General features: G+C 35.9%; 1 protein-coding gene across 1 annotated transcript; it reads left to right on the top strand.

Moving 5' to 3' along the window:
- Positions 1 to 1459: 1459 nt before the first annotated feature.
- LOC125472481 (ABC transporter C family member 2-like) lies at positions 1460 to 15117 on the top strand. Its single transcript, XM_048573999.1, is given in 29 exon segments — positions 1460 to 1612; positions 2322 to 2743; positions 3255 to 3433; positions 3600 to 3639; positions 4083 to 4239; positions 4654 to 4768; positions 4853 to 4933; positions 5062 to 5086; positions 5445 to 5501; positions 6107 to 6172; positions 6473 to 6547; positions 7287 to 7394; positions 7750 to 7782; positions 7784 to 7885; positions 8119 to 8225; positions 8312 to 8405; positions 8688 to 8855; positions 9196 to 9336; positions 9640 to 9840; positions 10106 to 10204; positions 10313 to 10465; positions 10996 to 11408; positions 11642 to 11822; positions 11982 to 12305; positions 12478 to 13234; positions 13364 to 13485; positions 13630 to 13875; positions 14080 to 14506; positions 14631 to 15117. Coding segments are annotated over 28 exon segments (4896 nt in total). The 5' UTR covers positions 1460 to 1612; positions 2322 to 2410; the 3' UTR covers positions 14723 to 15117.
- Positions 15118 to 15643: the final 526 nt, after the last annotated feature.

Here is a 15643-nt window from a genome sequence, read left to right as displayed (position 1 = left end):
TTTGAATAGCCAATTTCTCTCTTTGCGTTAGATTTAAAAAAAATTCATCCATCTAATTTCCCATACTTTTTACTCTCATACAATTGTCATGCGTTGTTCGCATGATAAATATGGATGAAAAATTTTAAAATCTCATATCTGAACGAAATAGGCTGTTTATAAAAGTTTAGGGGCTAACGACCAAAATTAATATTCTAAAAGTAAATTGACTAATTATAAAAGTTCAGGAAGATAATTGACAAAATTAAAATTCAAGAAAAAAATTGACAACTCCATACAAATCTCGGGAACAAATAAACAAATATGCTAAGAATAAAAATTAAAAACGAGTTTGCAGGTGATATTTGACACATGCTATGCGACTGCACAAATTTTCTTTGTATTATTAAATTATACACAATAAGCTGTTATTTTCGGACTACATAGTAGCCGATCAAAATTTATTTATTTTGTTGGAAATATGATTAGATTATTATTGGTTGGAATTGTTCTCCCCTTATTTATTTATGATTAGATTATTATAGGTTGAAATATGATTAGATTATTATAAATTACAACAAGTTTATTTATGTATAAGAATAATAAAATAATTATAAAATTACATATTAATATCCGTAATTCAAAATTTGCAAAGAAATTTTGAATTATTAGTGAAAATTTCAAAATAAAAATAACAACATAATAATCTACCTATAATTAAAGAATCATTAACCATACCACAACAAGGTGCCTTTTCTCTCAACAAAAAGACAAAAATACCCTAATCTCTTTCCCACCTCCACATTATCATACACACAAGAGAACAAAAGCACAGATTTCCACATTATCCCCGCAATATAGGGAAAACCAAAACAATTATTTTGTACCACACGGTAGAAATGTACCTATAAAAAAAATGATAAATAGAGTTTAAATGATAAGAAAGGAGATTCTATTGAAATGAATTTTCTAGTGACTGTTTTTAACGTAATATTTTATAATGTGAACATGTGAGAGTTCTATTTTAAGAGTCTCTTTAACATTTTTTATTAAAATGTTTTGCAGTACATGATAACTTAAATATTACAAGTACAGTGGTATTAAAGTATATTTTTGTTCACCATCCTATTTATTATTGTTAAATAAGTTTGCAGTACATGATAATGGCATATTTCGTGCTAGTAAGGAAAACAAAATCCAGGAGGATTCTCGTCGGAATCTTTTTGTGAAGATCATAGAGATTCTTTAATCACATGTGTTTATCGTAAATTGTGCGGTCAAAATCATTGTAAATTTGTTTATTTAAAATTAAATATAAATAATACCAGATAAAAACTGATCGTACAATATACGATGAACGAACCTGATTAGAAAATTTATGGATCCTGGCAAAAGAGAACCCAACAAACATTCTCACTCAAACAAAATTATCTTTATCGTAATCGATGACGCATTAAGCCAAACCAAAGCATTTTTTTTTTATTCCAATTTTTTTAATAATAAAGCCCATTTGATTTTTTAAATGACAAAATACTCTTGGTATTCGGCTCCTCCACAGCCTCAAAGAACCAGAAACCAATTCCTTTCCATTAATTCCACAGGGAGCTACACACAAAGAAAAAGCACGAAAAGGGTAATCAAAACTTTCCATGAAAATTGGGATTGTTCTTATTCCATTTTCTCGGCATCCAAACAACAGCTTTTGATTCTTTTGTTTTCCCCCAAAAATTTCGCTTTTTTGATCTGAGAAGGTCGTCAGCTGCTCGTTTGAATGCAGCGCTTTTGCTCTTTCAGTTTTTGTTTCTGGGTTTTTGAGTGCAAGACCAGTCTCTGAGGCGTTCAGTGCTTTTGAAATTTGAAAATTATGAATTCTGTATTTATGAGTTTTGGTTTTTGGCTTAATAAATGCTTTATACGTTTCTGTAAGTTTGCTTTCTGAAGAAATTTCATTTTCTAGCTTGATTGTAGTCCTCTGTTTGGTTACTGAGAAAATGTACACTGCCAGAATAGATATTGAGTTTTGGTAACTGTGGCAAACAGAAAACTCCTCGTGAATTTCTGAAAATTTTGAAGTTGTATGGAAAGTTGAACTTTTTCTTAGGGATTTTTGAGAACGATGGTGCTTAGAAAAGTAGAATGCTTGAATGTTTTTATTTATTTTTTCATATTCTTTCGAGCCATAGTAATTTCTCGTGGATAAAAAGTTTAAGCTAGTAAGAAAAGTATGCCATTAATCTGAAAAGTTGGAGTTTTTACTGTTTTTTATTTTACCCTTTAAAGAGATTTCATTGGTTCCTGGGTTTTTTTTGTGTGGCTAAATTCAATTTTATCATATAATGCAGGAATAGCTCACAGTGGGGACTGAGAGGCCCGAGTGATGGATTGTGTGCTTTAAAAGCGAATAATTCTTGTGAAAAAAGTGACGAAAAAGATGGGTTTTGAGCCTTTGGATTGGTATTGCCGCCCGGTGCCCGGTGGGGTCTGGACAAGAGCAGTGGAGAATGCTTTTGGTGCATACACGCCTTGCGCGGTTGATTCTTTAGTTGTCTGCGTTTCTCATTTGGTTGTTCTGGGCCTGTGCATTTATCGAACATGGCGGATCAAGAAGGATTTCAAAGCCCAGAGGTTCTGTTTGCAGTCCAAAGTTTACAATTATATGTTGGGTTTATTGGCTGCTTATTGCACCGCCGAGCCCTTGTTCCGCTTGATCATGGGAATTTCAGTGCTGAATTTAGATGGGCAGATTGGCCTTGCACCATTTGAGGTTGGTTTGTTGATTTGTTGTGTACTGTGAATTAATCGTTTAGCGTTTGTGTTACCGTAGTTAGCACAGATAAAATTCTTTTTATGTTAAATTTACAAATAAATGAAGTGAATTGAAGAAACCAATGTTTTCATTTATCAGATGTAGGGTAATTTGGTACTCCTCACCCATTAAGTAAAGTGACAAAAGAAACCAAGGTTTTGTACTTGGAACTAAAGAAAATTTCAGCTGTCAAGTTCCCAAAATTTCTGAGGAGATATCGAGTTTAACAAGTCACGAACTGTGATCAATTCAAATGCAATGAAATTAGGGGTTTTACACTTAAAAAACTCAGTTAGCTTTAGACCATAGGATTAGCATTTTGCACATGCGAGTATCATTAACCTACACATTTTATTTTTCTGGATAAGGAACAAACTGTCATTGAAGGGAGAAGAAAGTGTACAAAAACAAACTTTCTGTAAGATTACACTCATATGCCTAATATTTTAGTTTCATCTTTTCTTGGCAGGTGTTTTCTCTGATATTAGAGGCCATTACTTGGTGCTCTATGCTGGTAATGATTGGTGTGGAAACTAAGATCTATATCCGTGAGGTCCGATGGTTTGTTAGATTTGCGGTAATTTATACTTTAGTGGGGGATTCCGTGATGCTGAATCTTGTTCTTTCACTAAGGGACTTATACCACAGGTTTGTGTGTCTGTTTACCTAAAACTGGTACTGCCTTACCAATAATTGATTTGACTGTTTATATTTTCAAAGTTTTTGTTTCTGTTTTATATCACTCTGCTAGTACATTTTGGAGGTTTTTGGTTGTGCAAGACAAACTGACAATCTTCCTGTGTAACCCTTGCAGATCTGTACTATATTTGTACATCAGTGAAGTTGTTGCCCAGGTTTGTTGGCTTGTTTTTCGCTTTTAACCTTAATTTTCGCTGGTTATGCTTTTCTTTCCTCTTATGTCCTACTTTTTGTAATTTTATCACACAATGTTTAGGGTATTCTTCTTAAAAGTAGTGAAATAGTGTTTAAGCAGTCTAATTTGCCTAGTCATCCTGCACTGCCCCGTGGCACATACATTGTGTATGCCAGTTGGTCTAACATAGGTACAAATTATTTAGTAAAAACAGATGGGAAGTATGTTTAAATTAAAAAAAAGGTGGGAAACAGAAGCCTTTCTGTTTTTATAAGAAACCAAAACTCAATAAAAAGAGAAACAAAGAATAAAAGGTGGGAAACTCTACTACTGTTCGTTATTATAGGTTGCTATTTTTATGTTTGATTAGACTGCATATCGAATGTCAAATTGTTTTATATATGTATTTTCACTCTGATGTAGGGTTTGTTTGGAATACTTTTGCTTGTGTATATTCCAAAATTGGTCGATTATCCTGGTTATACTCCAATCCGTACTGAATCAATTGATGATGCTGCATATGAAGAACTTCCTGGAGGGGAGCAAATATGTCCTGAGAGGCATGCAAACATATTGTCAAGTATGTATATAATTTTGATAAGATCCTAATACTTGACATTTAAGAAAATTTATAGAGAATTAAATGCTGATAGAGCTAGTGTGATTGTTAGTGAATTAATTCTGTTTTGTACGTATGCCAACTTTAGTATGGTCTACTGAACCATCATAAAATGCTTTTGTTAAAGGTTATTTCTTTGTTGTTTGACATCTGTGCTACTGTTTCATGTAGTTAACTTTGATTAAAATCCATTTCAATCTATTTTAGTCTTAGTTTTTTTTTCCTCGCTCTGTATTTGTTTTTTGCTTGCTAATTTTGCATGATACAAAGACAAAGGATATAGAGTATAGACCATTCATAATATTCTGAAGACTGCATTGAACCCTCTTTCCATGGCTTATTTCTCAACTCATATCTTGGTTGTGTTTTTATCAGGAATGTTGTTTTCATGGGTGAATCCCCTTATGAAGCTAGGCTATCAAAGACCCATTACAGAGAAAGATATCTGGAAATTGGATACTTGGGATCGTACTGAAACACTGAACAATAAGTGTGTGCTTGTTATTTTCAAATTGGTTTCCACTTAAACTAGTACATCATAGTTTTCATCATAATTCTTTTACTGGCTTTCCAGGTTCCAAGCATGTTGGGCTCAGGAACGTCGAAAGCCTAAACCATGGCTTTTAAGAGCATTGAACTCTAGCCTTGGTGGAAGGTAATATTTTCATGACCCATGGCTTAGATGTGAATCTTCTTCACTTTATTGTCATTACTGCCCTTGCGCGTCCTATGCAGTTCTATATGTACATGCTTCTCATTCATATTTTATTGTGCTCTTTATAGGTTTTGGTTTGGAGGCTTTTGGAAGGTAATTAGCTCGTTCTTCAGAATTGCTTATGTTTGGTAGTAGTCTGCAAAGTTTGATACATGTAATAGTATGCAAAGGGCATTACACTCATATTTCACTTATTGGAATAGTATATGTTTTTAACTTTTTAATCAACACTTACTGCTCTTTGCCATTGTTGTTTTACTTTTTACTTTTTATTGGATTGTGTTGCTTGTTTAGTAGTTTTTAGTCCAGCATATGTGCTAGTCACATTGTTCAGGTAGTTGTCCTACATACGAAGAGTTATTTTCTATTTTCTGTCTGAAAAGTTTTGCATGGTAAAGTTGAACGCTTCGATTGCTATAACTTATTTTATTGTTTTGTTGACAATGTGTAGATCGGGAATGATCTTTCCCAATTTGTGGGGCCGCTTATTTTGAATCATCTCTTACAGGTTTGTGTTTATTGTTTATACCCTTCCCTTTTCTATGTTGTCCGTCTCTGGTACTAATTATTTCAGTATGCAAATCAGTAGGGATAAGGATATTGATGATTGGGCCCATATGAGGGCTGTTTTTTAATTTAACTTGTGCTAGTCAAGCATTCCTGAATTCTGTGTGTTTTGGTCATGAAATTGTTGTTGAAACACTGATAACTAATTTGAAGTTTTGACTAGGAAATAAAGAAAAGAAAACAACGATGAGGCTTCAATGACCCAAAAGTTGTTGTCACTGTAATGTTAGATTAGCTTTATCCTAACCTTCTCCAGGTGTGTTAATTCTGTAATGTTAGATTAGCTTTATCCTAACCTTCTCCCGGTGTGTTAATTCTGTAATGTTAGATTAGCTTTAACCTAACTTTCTCCAGGTGTGTTAATTTTGTGGATACTGATCCATGATGCATTAATTCTTTGTGTTTTTATCTTGAAACTTATGTTACTGGTGTGTCACAATTCCTGCATATCTCTGAAATCAGATATAGTGTATCAGAGTCCTGGAAATTGATCCTTTATTGTAATTATCATAATCCTTCTTTTATTTAATCTGAAATTGTCTGCAGTCTATGCAACGAGGGGATCCAGCGTGGATTGGTTACATCTATGCCTTCTTAATATTTGCTGGAGTGGTATGATATAAGCCCTCTGTTTTGTATTTACGTCATTTCCAATGCATAGATTGTTTTGCACAGCTACCCTTTAGTATCACACATATTTGCATACTCTTGCTGCATTATCAATTTCAAGGGATGTTGCAGTTACCCTGCTTGGTGAATTGACAAAAATTGCTTACCTAATATAACCTGCTCCCTCTTTTCTTGAAGTTCCTGTTTTTCCCTAAGAAACTTGCACAATATCCACTAGCTGGTGTTTGAACCCTGGAACTTATCTTACATTTTTTTTTAATGAGAGATGTGCCTTGCTTTCAGGTTGGTGGGGTGTTATGTGAAGCTCAGTATTTTCAGAATGTCATGCGCGTTGGCTTCCGGCTTCGGTCAACCTTGGTATTTTGTTTTTACTTTTTCCAACCTCATTTTAATGCTATTAACCGCATTCTAATTTACGTTTGTATTTTTCCATGTTGGTAATATCATCAGTGCCATTCTGTCACCAAATTATACTGTTATTTAAGAGAAGCCACTTTGTCGAGGAGTTTTGACTAAGTTCCATCTATGTTCATTTTTACGTTGAAGGATTTTAATATAGTAAGGGTGAATCGGTAATAAACAATCATTTCAAAATTAAAAATATAAGAAAAATGCTTCAACATTTTTACCCCCACCACTCTCCCTCCCAGTATAACTTTCGTTTCACATGCATGGCATGTGTGAGATTTAGCAACCAATGCAAGTCTATCAGTTTGTGGGCCTTTTACTTGGTCATGGTCCCTGGGCGAGTGAGGATTGGAATTTTGCAGTAGATTCTTAGCTCAGGGATGTCTATAAATGTTTGGTTTTGATATGGCAAGGTTTTTGGTTTGAATCATGGAATGCCAAACTCAAAAACAATTTTACTATGCTATTTACTGGGGGCTTGCGACATTTAGCTGGTTAATTAGGAGTTCTTGAGTGGGGTTTATTTTTAGTGTTTTATGTTGAGGGGTTAGCTAGTTGTATGGTTTTCTGATTGGTCTAATAACGTGGGGAAGTATTGAACTCATAATTGCATGAAGGTATGCAAGACTTGCTATTAATCTTGATATATCATTTTGTGAAGCATGATTCTATACTTTTCGTATTTTAGGTTGCTGCTGTATTTCGGAAATCCTTAAGGCTGACTCATGAAGCAAGAAAGAAGTTTGCCTCTGGGAAGATAACCAACTTGATGACAACTGATGCTGAAACACTTCAGGTACGCACTCTGAACAGTTTTTGCATGTGTCCTAAAAATTATCTTTTGAAAGTGAAAATTAATTGTTTAATTAGAGATTACTATAGCAATTTCCTGCAGTCAGACGATAGTAAAACCCCTGAATGTGCGATTGGAGCCACACTTTTCTGGACACTTTAATCTCAGAACATAAGAAGTTTTCTTTTTCTACTTATTCTCTACTCAAAATTTGTTTCAATTGAGATTTGGGTTTATCTCATCCTTTTCAAAATATATACAGGTGGTACCAAACAAATTAAGTGTACTAATCATTTTGTGCTATTATTTGTGAAGATGTTTTGGTTGGTTGGTTAATTTGTTTTTGTTCCTTGCACAGCAAATATCCCAATCTCTTCATACTTTGTGGTCAGGCTCCATTTCGTATCATTATCTCCATGGTTCTTCTGTATCAGCAATTGGGGGTTGCTTCACTACTTGGTGCCCTCATGTTAGTTCTTTTGTTCCCCCTACAGGTAAAATAGTTGTTCCATTTGATTTTGCTTGTTTTGCATAAAAACTATGTTAATATGCTTTAGTTATACCTAAAAGAATTCTGAGTAGTGACTACATTACTATCACAATGGAGTGTGCCCGTCTGTGCTGAGTAGTTAGTAACTACACTACAGTTTTATATTTTCCACCTTATACATGTTTAGATATCCTTTCAATTTAATGTGTCCTAATCTTTGTGATTTACTTGGGACAGACATTTGTGATCAGCAAAATGCAGAAATTGTCCAAGGAGGGGTTACAGCGTACAGACAAAAGAATTGGTCTGATGAATGAAATTTTGGCAGCAATGGACACTGTGAAGTATGACTCAATTTTGGTGACATGCCTATATATGTTAGGGGGATTTATATGTACTGTTTTTCATTGTGTATTTTCCAATGGCTCAGATGTTATGCATGGGAGAGTAGTTTCCAATCCAAGGTGCATAGTGTTCGAACTGATGAGTTGTTCTGGTTTCGAAAAGCATCACTGCTGGGAGCGGTATGGCAATATTTTCTGAAATTTCGTTTTCTTACCATATCCACCCATTTGATGTAAATTCTTCTCATTTCTCTTTTTTAGAAGGTTTTCATTCCTATAAGAAAATCTCTTCTGATTTCATTATTCATGACATGCCATCAGAATGCTACAGTTGATTACTGAAGTAGGCATTTTGCATGATCTTGCATCAATCATGATCATGTACATATCCAAATTCCTTGAGATAGATGTTACGAATGTCAACCTTTTTTTTATAACTGACTCTTTCCCTTGTTTTTGCAGTGCAATGGATTTATACTAAATAGCACCCCAGTTGTAGTCACTGTGATTTCATTTGGATTGTTCACTTTTCTTGGTGGGGATCTTACACCTTCAAGGGCATTTACTTCACTTTCTCTGTTTGCTGTGCTTCGGTTTCCCCTATTCATGCTTCCTAATATAATAACCCAGGTTCAACTTCTTTCCTGGTACCCAAAAATGATAATATTTTCCTCAAAACATTTATCGTGGTTCAAACTCTAGGTTATTCTTGAAGATGTTTTTTTTTTGGGTATTGTGATGTATATGCAAGAATATTTCAGTGTTTTATATCCTGTTGGTTCTTTTCTGAACACAATTCTTGCCAATACTTTGAATAAGCAGTTTAAAAATATGTTAGCCTCTTCAGCATTATGTACTCTCTTTCAATTTCTTGTAAATCATCAAATAAAGTTCTTTGTCTGCCAACTATGTGAACTTCTCACATGTTTTCTTCTGTTACTTAATTTCTAGTATTACTTTACTTTTACAGGTGGTTAATGCCAATGTATCCTTAAAGCGCCTAGAGGAGCTACTTTTAGCTGAAGAGAGAGTTCTTCTGCCAAACCCTCCTCTTGATCCAGGACTGCCGGCCATCTCAATTAAGAATGGAAACTTTTCTTGGGACTCAAAGGTCTAATTGATAATGTTTCTTTAGTTTCTCTGTGGCTGTAATGAATATGTTCATCGCACATTTGATTCATGATTTCCTATATGTGTTCATGTATATGGTCAAGTTGTACATTTTTGTTACGGGCTTGAGCTCAGCTTTTATTTCTGGTGTCCAATTTTAGTTTTCGTAGTGCTTACATCATATAAGTTTGTGTGTATTGTAGAAGGATTCTGTAAATAAGTAATCTAGTGCTTGAACAAGCTTAGAAGTGTTTTGCATTTTCTCTGTGAAACAAACAGACCTGACATATATGTTTTCCTTCAGGCAGAGAAGCCCACACTGACGGATGTTAATTTGGATATCCCTGTTGGGAGCTTGGTAGCAATTGTTGGCAGTACTGGTGAAGGAAAGACATCACTTATATCTGCAATGCTAGGGGAGCTTCCTTCTGTAGCAGAATCAAGTGTTGTAATGAGAGGAATGGTTGCTTATGTTCCACAAGTTTCATGGATTTTTAATGCAACCGTAAGTTTTGAGCATCCCCATTTTATATATTTATTTACGTCTTTCTAAAGTATGTGTTTGAATTTTTGCATTTATTTACTGTTTCTGTGAATCTGGAAATTCTTGTGATTGAAATGTGCTGTCACAAATAGTACTTGTTCTTGTTATCAAGGTAATTTAGTTGGAGACAGAGCCCTGGGACATAGTTTAACTTTGAGTACTAAATTATTACAATGCAATCTACTTGCTCACGCAAATGGGTCACTTTCTGAATTTATGTTTTCAGGTACGTGACAACATTTTATTTGGATCATACTTTGACTCCGGAAGATATGAGAAGGCAATAGATGTGACTGCATTGAGGCATGACCTGGACTTATTGCCTGTAAGTGCTGTTAGAGTTCTATCGTGTTAGCTCTTATAGTGCATTTTGCAAACTTCCGATGCTACCTGGTAATTTGTGGGCCTAAATTTCTCGCTTGTTTCACTGTAGGGTGGTGATCTGACCGAGATTGGTGAAAGAGGAGTGAATATTAGTGGTGGGCAGAAGCAAAGAGTCTCTATGGCTAGAGCTGTCTACTCCAACTCTGATGTATACATTTTTGATGATCCTTTGAGTGCTCTGGATGCTCACGTGGCTCGACAGGTTACTATTTTACATCTCACTTAAGTTATTCACTTCAAGAGTTGGTTTATCCTTATTGCTCCTACATTCTAATTTTAAATATAAAAAATAATCTATGATCTGTTGTTAGCATGTCTTTTGTCATCTCCACAAGCATGTTCTTGGTAAGTTACCAAGTATTTCAGATACTAGGTTGAATCTTTGTATTGTCAGAGTTAATTGGACTTACCCACATAGGCATACCTTTATTTAAGCATTTGTGTTCGCGGATCATAATCACTGATTAATTTTGACAAATTCCTATTTAAGTCCTGTGATTCTACTAGTATAGTTCTATCTTCCTTATATTTCTACTGTAAGGCTTATGGATATTTTATTGAAAAGATGTGCAATGGCTAAGTAGTAAATACACGCTGGTTTATCTTTTCTTTTGCATTTTCCTAATTATGTTATTTCTTTCTACACTTGCAAGCCCTATCTCTGGCTGCTGAAAGTTGGTTATTAATTATTCTTTTGTGTAGTCGTGTAACATTTCTTATGTATCATACCAGGTTTTTGATAAATGTATCAGGGGAGAATTGAGAGAGAAAACCAGGGTTCTTGTTACAAATCAGCTACATTTCCTTTCACAAGTTGATAGAATCATCCTGGTCCATGAAGGTATGGTGAAAGAGGAGGGAACATTTGAAGAGCTTTCCAATAATGGCACGCTGTTCAAAAGGCTAATGGAAAACGCAGGAAAGATGGAAGAATATGAAGAAGAAGAAAAAGAAGATGGTGGAACCATTGATCAAAACAATGAAACGATGGAGCATAGTGCCTCTTCAAAACCTATTGTTAATGGGATGGTTAATGGTATACCAAAAAGTACAAGCCAAGCAAATAAACCAAAAGAAGGAAAATCTGTTCTTATCAAACAAGAAGAAAGGGAAACAGGCGTTGTTAGCTTGAAAGTTTTGGCGAGGTAAATCAGATTTTCAATAACAAAATTTCAGTATCCCCTTGAATTCCCCTAGTACTCTGGTACATTGAGTCATCCCTTAATTCTTAAGAAATCTTGGTCTCAGAGGTGTTTATCGTCAATTGGACTTCTTTTGCACATACATTGTGAAAGGGACTACTACTATGTGCTAGTTGCACATTACCTAGGTATTGAATGCTTACAAGTCTTGTAAATTTGCAATTTATCTTATCCAGGTATAAGGATGCGTTAGGAGGCTTGTGGGTGGTTATGATACTCTTTATGTGCTATATTTCATCCGAGGTTCTACGAGTTTCAAGTAGCACATGGTTGAGCCATTGGACTGATCAAGGCATGACAGGGAATTATAACCCCGGTTTCTACAACATGATCTATGCACTTCTATCATTTGGTCAGGTAAGAACACAGTTATACAGCAGTTGCTTTAAGTTAGGTGTTGTAATTGGTGTGAACTATCTTGTGGAGGATTTTGCATCGAATTGTACAGAGAAACTTGAAGCACTTTTACCACCTTGTTTCTTGTGATGAAAATCCAACTACATTTCTTGGTTTCAGGTTTTGGTGACACTGGCAAACTCTTATTGGTTGATTACTTCTAGTCTTTATGCTGCTAGGAGGTTGCATGAGGCCATGCTTAGCTCTATATTAAGAGCTCCAATGGTCTTCTTCCAAACCAATCCCCTTGGACGGATCATAAATAGATTTGCAAAGGATCTTGGAGACATTGATCGGAATGTTGCTCCATTTGTGAATATGTTTCTTGGCCAAGTCTCTCAGCTCCTTTCTACCTTCATCTTGATAGGGATCGTGAGCACTATGTCCTTGTGGGCCATTATGCCACTTCTTGTTTTGTTTTATGCAGCCTATCTCTACTATCAGGTACATGATTCTTACATGTTTGATATGCTTTTGGAGTCACCCTTAACTTAGGGTTACTAGGTTTCATGTACTTAGCCTGTTGTATTACCGTGTTGGTCACTTTGGTATCAATTTTTTATTTGCACTCTGTATTGTCTAATGTCCTCTATTTTTTCTCTCTCTATTGGTGTAGAGCATGGCTCGTGAGGTAAAGCGCCTGGACTCCATCAGCAGATCCCCTGTTTATGCACAATTTGGTGAAGCACTGAATGGTTTAGCAACTATTCGTGCATATAAAGCTTATGATCGGATGGCAGACATTAATGGAAAATCTGTGGACAACAATATCAGATTCACACTGGTGAACATGAGTGGAAACCGCTGGCTTGGAATTCGTTTGGAAACATTGGGAGGTCTCATGATATGGTTTACGGCTACCTTTGCTGTTATGCAGAACGGAAGGGCAGAGAACCAGCAGGAGTTTGCATCCACTATGGGTCTCCTTCTCAGTTATGCACTTAATATTACAAGTTTATTGACTGCTGTTCTGAGACTTGCAAGTCTGGCTGAGAATAGCTTAAATGCTGTTGAGCGGGTTGGTACATATATAGAGTTGCCTTCAGAGGGTCCAGCTGTAATTGAGAGCAACCGCCCCCCTCCAGGGTGGCCTTCATCTGGATCTATTAAGTTTGAGAATGTTGTTTTACGTTATAGACCTGAACTTCCTCCAGTTTTACATGAGTTGTCTTTCACAATTTCTCCAACTGACAAGGTTGGAATTGTTGGAAGGACTGGTGCAGGAAAGTCCAGCATGATAAATGCATTATTTCGGATTGTTGAATTAGAAAGAGGAAGAATTTTGATTGATGATTATGATGTCGCTAAGTTTGGACTGACAGATCTACGTAAAGTTCTTGGTATCATACCTCAGTCACCAGTTCTCTTTTCAGGTACGTGCAAACGTTGACCTAGGAAGCTATAATATTAGTCAGAAGCAGTAAGAAGTTGATATGTTTTAGTTGACAACACCTAATAAAGTACGTTTGTTCTAATGATCCTATTTTTTTTGTTTTTCTCAGGAACTGTGAGGTTTAATCTCGATCCTTTTCAAGAACACAATGATGCTGACCTCTGGGAAGCTTTAGAGAGGGCACATCTGAAGGATGCCATCAGGAGGAATTCTTTGGGATTAGATGCTGAGGTATACGCTCAACTTTGCTTGATGTGATTTCGGTCTTATTGTATATAGGTTCTTCCTCATTTAGAGGTTACTCAAGGGGTGGTAAAGAAGTCATATCCTTAATGCAATAGTGTCTTAATTCTCTCTTACTTGTGATGTGTCAAGGTCTCGGAGGCAGGAGATAATTTCAGTGTTGGACAGCGACAATTATTAAGTCTTGCCCGAGCATTGTTGCGAAGATCAAAGATTCTTGTTCTTGATGAAGCGACTGCAGCTGTTGATGTCAGAACTGACGCTCTTATTCAAAAAACTATTCGCGAAGAATTTAAGTCATGTACAATGCTTATTATTGCTCATCGTCTAAATACCATTATTGACTGTGACCGAATCCTTCTGCTTGATGCTGGCCGGGTATGCTTTAATCAGAGTTACTTATCATTCATTGTTTTATTTTCTGCTGATTTTTGACTTCCAGTGTGGAGAGGTTATGAATTATGTCTTATGGGATCCATATTGTAAATTTGAGTCAATTATACTCGAGAGCTCTTGGCAGCTTTTGAACTTAAAAGCTTTTAAGTCGTTTTCTTTTTTGTTGATCACTTTTTGTGCTTCCAGGTTCGAGAATTTGATACACCAGAGCGCCTGTTGTCTAACGAAGGAAGCGCTTTCTCTAAAATGGTCCAAAGTACAGGCTCAGCGAATGCTCAATATTTACGAAGCTTGGTACTTGGAGGGGAAGGAGAAAACAGGTTGGCGAGAGAAGAAAACAGACAAATAGATGGACAGAGGAGATGGCTGGCCTCTTCTCGCTGGGCTGCGGCTGCTCAGTTTGCTGTAGCTGTGAGCCTCAGTTCATCCCAGAATGACCTTCAAAGGTTGGAAATTGAAGACGAGAACAGCATCCTCAAGAAGACGAAGGATGCAGTGATAACACTCCGAGGAGTTTTGGAAGGAAAGCACGATAAAGAGATCGAAGAGTCTCTTGATCAAAACCAGATCTCTAGAGATGGGTGGTGGTCGGCTCTCTACAAAATGGTTGAAGGTACCGTGTGACTCCAGTTGTTTTCTCAACCCACATTATTTCCGCAAACAGAATTAGTAGATTCTGGATGAATGTTTTCATCTGTGTTCCAAATCTGACTGCGTTTAAACGATTTTTTCTCCAGGTCTTGCTGTGATGAGCAGGTTAGCTAGGAACCGGCTTCATCAAACAGAAAATGTCGGCGACAGAATTGACTGGGACCATGCTGACATGTAGGAAAACTGTCTCTGGCTTGGTGAAAGCAGTTTCATACTACTAATTGTTACCGCTTTAGCTTCTACACACTGCAATTTTTCCAGTGGATTTTATATTGTGAGGGTGGTAGTCACAGGACATTCTAAGCTGTCCTGCTCGGGTCTCGGATATGGCAATAAATTGGTCCGTTGTGAAATTCATACACGGGAAAACACCGAGGACGATCTGGTATTTCAGATCGCCATTTTCTGTTGTGTTAATTTCGACGACGGACAAATCCTTGATATGGATTGTCCAGTGTCAACGAACAGTAAGCTGTAAAACTGCTTATGCTTGTAGATGTAGTTACCTAATGCAGTGGCTCAAATGTTGTGTAGGATAATTACTGTCTATAACAATTGGCCATTTCTGGGTTCCAAAACTTAAACTTTCCTGCCAAGTGGATTAAAAAAGAGATTGTTATATTAGAAATCACTTAATTTAAGTCGATTTTTAAAATAAAACGATGTATTTCTGATGGACAATGGAAGGGAAAAGAATTTACGCGCATTCTTTTACGTTTCTATTTTTTTTCAACCGTTGTAATGAACAAATCAAAGAAAAATTAAGGACTAGGAGGATTAAGAGAGATGTGAAGAAGGTGACGTAGTCTACTTTAGTTAACATATTTTGGAAAATAATTTTCGGGCACATTTTTGTCCTTTTTTACATTTTCTTGTTTATTTTGTAATTTAATTTTCAATTATTTAATTCAAAAGCTCTAGTGGAACAAGTCTCCAATCATTACATACTAATTCTCAGGATTTGAGATCATTTCCAATTGAATGGGCTAAACATAGGCCAATCCAGATTATAGTTTTGCAAAAAAATAATTTTAAATAAATAATGTCAAATTATACACATACACCATCTTCAACTGAAGGAGTTAAACATAATCCCCTC

This window comes from the organism of the source record quoted next, unplaced genomic scaffold (assembly GCF_019419815.1).
Source record: "Pyrus x bretschneideri cultivar Hongxiangsu unplaced genomic scaffold, Pyrus_bretschneideri_v1 Contig7, whole genome shotgun sequence".
In the NCBI taxonomy this organism is placed as follows: Eukaryota; Viridiplantae; Streptophyta; class Magnoliopsida; order Rosales; family Rosaceae; genus Pyrus; species Pyrus x bretschneideri.
Note: the sequence above shows the minus strand (reverse complement) of the source record. Positions and strands in the feature narration are given on the sequence as shown.